At 44.5% G+C, this 8,953-nt stretch overlaps 1 protein-coding gene across 1 annotated transcript in view; it reads right to left on the reverse strand.

Annotated features, from left to right (window-relative positions):
* The window catches only part of LOC101648539 (sodium/glucose cotransporter 1-like), a 41,186-nt gene extending 34,528 nt beyond the window's left edge, over nt 1-6,658 (reverse strand). The window contains exons 1-3 of the mRNA XM_004716368.1: nt 6,344-6,658; nt 2,038-2,109; nt 202-306 (exon numbers count right to left, since the gene is read on the reverse strand). Of these exons, the coding sequence (XP_004716425.1) occupies nt 202-306; nt 2,038-2,109; nt 6,344-6,658 (492 nt within the window). The remainder of the gene's footprint in view (nt 1-201; nt 307-2,037; nt 2,110-6,343) is intronic.
* Between the last annotated feature and the right edge of the window lie 2,295 nt (nt 6,659-8,953).

Consider the following 8,953-nt stretch of genomic DNA (forward strand, 5'->3'; position numbering starts at 1 on the left):
TATTTTGCCATATCTTGCCCTGTCCGACGCAGAGACTGTCACTCTTGATGGGAGTCAAAAGCCTCAAAAGTCCCATCGTTCTTCCTCAGAGCGCTGGTAGTTTTGAACTGCTGATCTTGTGGTTAGTGGCTCAACGCATAACCACTACCCCACCAGGGCTCCTGAACTTGAGGTTCGTTTCTGCAAAAAGATATTACTTACATTCCACTCAAAGGCCACAACAGCAATCCCTGACGATGCTCCCACCCCAGCCAGGCCCAAAATGTAGTTGCTGCTAACATTCGTAGCATAAAGAGAAGCACCAATCTGAAAAATCAAAGAATTATATATCTGAATTCTCATCTGGTTTTTTTTCTTTTTAATGCACATTCATACTAAGTGTCTTAGTTTGCTAGTGCTGGTGTAATAAGATACCAACATGGGGGTGACTTTGAGGAACAGACATTTATTTTCTCACAGTTAATTTGGGGTGTTGGCTTTATAAGGTGAAGTCCTCCTTCGTCCTTTTTAGTTTTCTAGAAGCTGCTGGAAATCCTTGGCATGCTTGGGCTTTTTAATGTATTTGTCTCATGTGTTCCTACCCATCCATGTGTGTGTGTGTTTCTGCCTCTGTCCCGTTACGATACCACCGTCATTAGACAAAACAGCTAGAAGCGAAACGAGAAGACAAAGGAGCTGAAGGACACTGGAAACCAGACCTACAGACCTACCAGACATAGACCACTCCACCAACACAGCACAAAATACATTCCAACCTAGTGCCCGCGGGTCATTCTCCAGGATAGGGTAGCTTACAAAACAGGCCTCTTCAGGTTCTCAATACTTGAAATCACAGAAGATCGACTTGGCCACAATAGAGGGACACCAGAAACAAGAACAACAAAAATAACGGTCAGATACACCAACATGTGGAAATGAAACAACGCTATTAAAAACTAAGAATGGGTCAGGAGAAAATGAAGAGATTCACAAAATTCCTAGAGTCAAATGGAAGCAGAAGCAGACCACATCCAAACTCCTGGAAAACAGCCGGGGTGGTCACCAGAGGGAAGCTTGCAGCCAGAAATGCCTCGGTGAAAAAAGAAGACGGCTGTCAGCCACAAGCTAACGTGGCAGTACTAGGAACTAGAAAGAGAAGCGTCACTAAGCCGACACGCACCAGGAGAAAGGGAAGAGCAGAAATAGACGAAGACCAGAAACGGAAAAATAGAGAGAATCGGTAAAACCAGAAGTTAGATCTTCGAAAAGAGCACCTAGAAAATAGACAAACCGTTAGTCAGATTGACCAAAAAGAGAAGCTATGCAAATAACTAAACATTACGAAACAAGAGGAAATTATAATTGGCCCAGTAGAAATAAAAATAATGATGACAGATTATTATAAACAACTCTTAAGGCAACCAATGGGATAACTAGATGAAATGGACAGTTTCTTAAATGGACATAAATGTACCCAAACTGACCCAAGGTAGTCTTAATAGACTTATAACAAATGAAGAGGTCAAGTCAGTATTCGAACTCCCTTGCTGCTCACCATCCTCCACTATGCTGGGCCAAATATCCATGTTGGAAGACCTCTCACTCACCTACATGTCAAACACTTACTCAGTCTCCCGACTCCTGCTCAAGCAGCCCACCTCTGTAAGTTCTTTCCCGCCTGGCACTGCCTGCACTACACCCACCTTGAAGCAACCCTGTGTTCCCTGCTGACCGACCAGTGCACTCTTTAACACAACTTATGTCTAACTGCCATGCTAAACGTGCACTTCCGGAGGGCAGGGCGACCAATTTCACCTCTCACCCTGGACCCTACAGCAATGGCTTGTACACACTGGGTACCTGGCAAATAGTGAATTAAAATGTGTTCAATGGAGACTTTAGATAAGACCTGACTTAAGAGTTAAGAGAGAACTCTAATGATGCAGCATTCCCAACTTCATAACTCTGGGTCCTTTTGCATCTCAGACAGCTAAGTTAGTGAACATGCGGAACATAACTGCTTTGGAAAGTGGAATGCTGTGTGCAATCCTTACTCACCAGCCACCATGACAGATTCCGGCCGGCCAGGAAGAAGTCTTGGACCGTCGAACGATTGCTTGACATCAGTTTCTGAAAGAGAATATAAGATACTGCCAACTGCTCCAGAGACACAAGGCTGTCATTTGTGGGGACATCGTCCTAGGCCACACAAATCCACCGCCATGGGGGTGATTCTGACACTAGCACAGAGCAGAACTGCCTCAGTGGCGTTTCCACACTGTAAATCTTTATAGAAGCAGACTCCTTCATCTTGGTCCTGTAGAGCCTGGTGGATTCAAATCACCAGTCTTCTCATTAGCTGTTCAGTGCTTAACACCACCAGGACTCCTTATCAGATACTCCAAGACCACGCTCCTCCCTTCTTTGTAGTAAGAAAATTCATGACGTCCTGTGTTAGGAGCACCAAGGCTGCCTAGCTAGAGAATGTGCCTCTTCCAGTTAAAAGAATTCATGAGGTCAGTGTATTTTTGTTAGATAATATGATGTCAATTATTGTATTTTATTTTCCCAACGAGTGAACCAGTGACCTGCTCTCTGGGAAAGTCTGGGGGAGAAGTGGTTCAGGGATGGATCAGTCAGGGATGGCTCAATCTCTTCCTCCAGGAAAGCAGTCACCGTCCATTATGATGGCGTCCTCCCAAGGCATCCATGTCCCCTTGACTCCAAGTTCCTAACTCTGATTCCCAGACCCTCCAGTGGCCAAAGTAAAATCCTTCAGGATTTTTCTGGATGCTGTAAGATTAGCATGACCTCGTCCATGTAGAAGGCCATCAAGCTTGGCAAAGTAGAGGGTCAGAGAAGAAGAGGAAGACTCTTAATGAGATGCATTGACACCACGGTTGCAGTAATGGGCTCAAACACAGCAACGATTGTGAGGATGGAGCAGGGCTGGGCGCTGTTTTGTTCTGTTTTAAGTAAAGTCACTGTGAGTTGAAGTGGGCTCAATAGCACCTAACAACAGACCCAACCACGGCCACCACCCATGGGTTAGTTGGTCATACTGCACTGACTTGTGTGTGAGGTACTATGATGCTAGAAGCTACGCTACTGGTGTTTCATAGCTCAGCAGGGCCACTTCCAATGGAACTTCTACATTAGGATGGAAAGCCTGGAAAATCGATTCCTGAGAACCAGCCAGTGGAAACCCATGGGTCGCAACAGAGCAAGGAGTAATTCAATGCGAGACGATGGTGCTGAGTAGTCAGTGTCCCTCTGCTGTGTGTCAAATGGCCATGAGTCAGAGCCAACCAACACCACCATCTGTAACAGGACCCCAGGATGAGCACAGCTTGATTTCCCCAGAGAAGAGCTAACTTACTACCACTGCCTGGGCTATCAGCATTTTTACAGTGGGGCTTTTTACATCATAAATTCTTAAACCAAAGAAGTAGCTTTCCAAATCCAGTTGAGGAAATATAGCTTGAGGGCATACTATGTGCACAGCCGACCTTTCCTAAGGAAGACATCAGCAATATTATTGGAGGGTGAGGGTGGCAGTGAGTCTTTTCAATAGATTTAATTTTTTTAAAAGAATTTTTAGGTTTATGGGGGAAAATGTGCACAAAATAATACAGAGACTTCCCACGCATCCCATCTGCCCTGCATATTGTGTTTCCTATTATTAACGCCTTGCCTCCCTGGAGTATGTTGGTTATAACTGATGAGCCAGTAGTACCAACAGGCTATTACTAACTTAAGTCCATAGTTTACATTGGGGTCACTCTTTGGGTTGGGCAATCCTGTGGATTTCAACACATGCTTCATGTCGTGTGCCTATCATTCTAGTATCATACAGAATAGTTTCATTGCTCTGAAGACAAACATTTTAAAAGAATTTACAAAACAGTCTAAGAATAATTCACTCAGAGTAACCCACTTCCCCTTAAGAAAGAACCGGCAACAGGACAAATTAGGCAGACATGCTACCCAGACCCTCCTCCACTGCAATGACAGGAGACCAAGTAAAACAAATATGGATAGAAATCATGGAACCCTGAGCGTCAGAGGTAAGGATCAAGAACTAGATTGAATATTGACTAGGAGAATAAGCTGGGCAAAAGTGATCGGAGAGAAGATAGAACAGAGGAGGCATATGGGTGAATTGTTAACTGGCCTGACACAGCCCAGCTATTCTAAACTTTGGCAGGCAGTATCCTAGCAGGTTCATGGCCTGACGGTCAGCTCCGCTCACCCAGGAGAACCAGCACAAGTGTAAAGACCAGTAGTAGGTGACTAGAATGATACAATCCTCTTTGAGCCTTTCCTTGGTCCCAACAACCTCCTCGTGAACAGAAGCACAGGCAGCTCTCACCCTCACCCACTCAGTCATTTTTGACACCTCCGCTTCACAGTCCCCACTTCACCTAAAGCCAGAGGTAGGTCCTTCTGGATTGGTGCACGCCACCCCCAAGTCTGCAGGCACATGCTTTTCACTGCCTCAAACCAGAACAGATGGGTGCCTTCCCCAACCACACCTAGCAAGGCAAGGGCTTCTTCCAGAATCAGTGGAAATAAATGAAACTGGAAGAAAAAAAGTACTAATAGAAAAAAGCCACAAGACTCGGAATCAGTTCTTTTAAAACATTAATAAAATTAACAGGCCACTGGGAAATCAAATAAAGAAGATGATACAAGCAGCAAAAATAAGAAATGAAATGAATGACATAAAGCAGAAAGGCAAGGAAAGAAAGACAATAACAATAGGATGAAGAACTATACTCCAACTAATTTGAAAACCTAGATGAAATGGAGAAATTTCTGTAAACACACTAGGTACCTATAGTAATACAGACTGGAGTTGAGAATTTGAACAGCCCCATCACAAAAAGAAGGCGAGCTGTTAACGACCAGGCAAGTGATCCAAACCCACTAGCTGCTCTATGGGAGAAAGATGAGGCTGTCCACTCCTGTAAAGATTCGAAATCTTGGAATCCAAGGGGAGCATTCTACTCTGTCCTGTAGGGCCGATAGGAGTTGGAATCAACTCAGTGGAAGTGAGTTTGTTTTTGGTTTTGAGCATCAAAGAAGAAATTGAACAAGTCATTAAAAAATTCCCAACAACAAAAAGTTCTGGCCCAAATGACATCACCAGTGAATTCTACCAAACATTCAGAGAAAAGCTGACACCAGTTCTACTCAAACTATTTAAAAACACAGAAAATGATGAAATACTTCCAAATTCACCCTAAGGAACAAACCTGACCCTGATACCAACACCAGGTAGAGATATCACTGAAAAAGAAAATAGGCCAATATCCTCCATGAACACAGACACAAAAATTCCCAACAAAATGCTAGCCAACAGAATCCAACAAACTATCAAAAACAAGCAAGTAAATAGTACATCATGACGAGTTGGGATTCATAGGAATATAAGAATACAGGAAAGTTCAACATTGGAAAACAATCTAGATAATCCACCACATAAATAAAACAAAGGAAAGGAACCAAATGACCATAAGGACTGATGTAGAAAAGGCATTTGTCAAAGCAGACTATCCCTGATAAAAACACTCAACAACATGGAAATCAAAAGGACATTCCTCCACACAGTTCAAAGCACATATACAAAGCCAGTAGTCAAGAAACCAAAGACATATCGCCTTGGACAAACTTGTCACACAACACCTCATTAACGTGTTGATGAGCAAGAACACTTGGAGAACTAAGGTGTGCCTGACTAAGCCATGGTGTTTTCAATCACCTCCGACGCATGCGACAAGGAGGTGATTGACAAGGACGTGTTCCTGGACAAGGAACACGGATGACTGGAGAAGAGCTGATGCCTTTGAATTACAGTGTTGGCAAAGAATATGGGAAGTACTGTGGACTACCAGGAGAATATATCGTCTTGGATGAATGCCAGAATGCTCCTTAGAAAGGAGGAGCGTGAGGCTTCTTCTCACCCACTTTAGACATGTTGCCATGTGAGCCCAGGGCCTGGAGAAAGGCATCATGCTTGGAGAAGTGGGAGGTCAAGGAACAAGAGCAGATGGTATGATGCGGTGGTCATAACAATGGGCTCAAACGGAACATTTGGTAGCACAGGGTCAGGCACCATATGTTGTTCTGGGGCACGTAAGGTTGCTATGAATAGGAACCAAGTGGACTGGAGAGGGTTCCAGTCCTCATGTCCCCACTGTATATATCCTTGTATTGAAGGAGGAAGTAAAAGGCAGCCGGGGCTAGGCAGAGGATCTGGCGGTGGAAGGTATCCAAGGTGCTGCAAGTTGGGAAGCAAGGGGCTGGTTGTCCGGTAACTGGCAGGGGCCTGGCCCACCCACCCCTGTGGGCTCAGACTCACCCACAGCCCCACGCCCAGGACCCCCAGAAAGAAGAAAATCAAGAGCGCGAGGTCGAAGCCCTTCGGGTGGTATCCCTCCAAGCTCCAGTTGCCGAGGAGGCCATGCCAGGGCCTGGCCAAAGTAATGGGCCCAGAAGGTACGAGCAGCATGGCGGCCCTGCGGGAGACAATGGCTTCCGCTTTGCTGGCGCGAGGCCGGAAGTGGGGGTGGGGAAGCACCTGAGGACTCGCTGCCACCGCGGAGAATTGTGGGTAAGGGCGCAGGGCCTTCTGGGCTTTCCTGGCCGGAACCGTCCGTTGTTGGTCACCCGCCATTGCTTCGTGACTCACCTATTTAGCAATGAAGTAAAATCAAGTGTTGTCCGCTCGTCCAGACTCAATGTTCTTCCTTTGTTGACTACAATCCCTTTATCCTAAACCCAGAACCAGATACATTGCATTCAGCAATCTAATTCTGCACCGTGTAATCTAGATCTCTTTCGAGTGTTGAAAATAAAGGTGTTACTTTGTGGAGGAAAGTGCGCCTGACCCAAGCCCGGGTATTTTCAACAGCCTCATCGCCATGTGGAAGTTGGACGTTGAATAAGGAAGATGGAAGAAAAACCCATGTGTTTGAACTGTGGTGCCGGAGAGGAATCTTGAAAGTACTGCCAAAAAGCTCAACAAATCTCCTTGGAAGACATACGGCCAGAGAGCACCGCACAGGCAAGGATTTCTGAGACTGCATCTTCCGGATTCAGGACATGTGATCAGGGGAGACCAGACCCTGGAGAAGGACATCATGCTCTGTGAAGCAGAGGAGCAGCAGAGAATAAGGCCCCCGGCGAGATGGACTGCCACAGTGGGCTCAGACAGAAGGGCGATGGCGAGGACGGCAGCATCCGGCAGTGTAACCCACTGTTGGGCCTACGGTGGCTGTGGTGTGGAATCAGCTGGGTGGCACCTGACAGGGTAAGACGTGCACACAGCTCGTGTGAAATCACTGAGACAGCTCAATAGGAAAGTCTTTCTAAACCATGTGAATGACCATCAGCAGCACTCTAGTCCCTCCCTACAGTCTCATCCAGCCTTTCCCCCCTGTGTGAGCTGTTGTGCTTCCTTATAAAGACAGCGACCACAAGGAATTAGGACTGCCTACTCCCTTATGTCTTGGCCCCTGATAGTGCAGGGCTAAGTGCTCAGCTACTAACAATCTGGGGTTCAAATCCACTATTTGGTCAGCAGGAGGAAGCAGTCTGTACCCATAAATATCTGGAAACCCTATGAGGAAGTTTTATTCTGTCCTGTAGCCCTGGTGTGAATGGAATATACCTGATGACTATGGGTTTGGATGTTTTGTTTTGCATTTTTGATCCCTTATGAACTCAACTAGTATGTGAGGACGCTTCAAAAAGTTTGTGGGAAAATGAAATTGAGAGATAGAGAAGTCTGCAGAGACCCTAATTTCACATAGTCACAGTCTCAAGCCACAAGTCATTCTTACGTAGCTCTTGCTGATTCCTGTGTTTCTGTGTGGGCTCCACATATTGATTGATATAATCTTCACAATAACCAAAAAACCAAACCCAATGCCCCAAGTCCATTCCAATTCATAGTGACCCGTTAGGATAGGGTAGAACTGCCCCTGTCAGTTTAAGAGACTGGAGTAGAAAGCCCCATTTTGCTCCCAGAAAGCAGCTGGTGGTTCCTAGCTTGCAAGGAACAGCCCAGCAGGTAACCATTATGCCACCAAGGGTTTATGACCACAGGGCTGAGAACCGATGGGCTCATTATCCTGAGCAGAATTCTATTTCGTTTGCTTCAGAGTTGTCCAGTAGAACTACAATGTGAACCACTTACATAATTTTTAAAAATTCAATGTTTGCATTTAAACAGTGAAAAGAAACAAGTCAAATTGATTTAAATAATACAAGGGGGCTTCAAATAATTCATGAAAAATTGAATTAATAGAAAAATGGAATTTTCCACGAGCCTTTAAAGCCCACTTGTATATTTTATTTAATTTAATATATATAAAATATATACCCCTTGTATATTTAACCCAATATATATACTATAGTTTTTTTTAACGGTCTTATTGGCACTTCATCCACATATCATACAATTCAGTAGTTCAAGCATATAAGAAGAGTTGTACAATCATTATCACAATCAATTTTAGAACCTTTTCTTCTTTGTACTCAGTGTTATTAGTGTAATTACTTTTTAAAAAATTGTGGCAAAAATCTACACAAAAAAACTTTCTGCAATTCAACAACTTCTACATGTACAATTCAGTGCCATTGATTATACTCTTCATGTGGCCAACCATGATTGATATCCTGTGCCCCTAAGCCAAAACTCTTCCTCCTTCACCTATGATAGCCAATGGTCAACTTTGGTTTCTTTATTTTTTTAATTTTTAGTAGTTTTCTTGATTTAAAATTCACATAGCATACACTTCCATGGTTAAGTGACTTTAAAAAAGAATTGTTCAGTTCTAGTGCTCCCTTACCCCTCCCGCATTCATTGTTTGCTCCCCAACCTCCCTCACCCTTCCCAAACCCTGCCCCCATCCCAGATAAACCATTGCATCAGGTATTATCTCTATGTACCTATGCTTCTGTGCTT

This window comes from Echinops telfairi, unplaced genomic scaffold (assembly GCF_000313985.2).
Source record: "Echinops telfairi isolate 266 unplaced genomic scaffold, ASM31398v2 ScPeMD7_29;HRSCAF=101, whole genome shotgun sequence".
NCBI classification, from domain to species: Eukaryota; Metazoa; Chordata; class Mammalia; order Afrosoricida; family Tenrecidae; genus Echinops; species Echinops telfairi.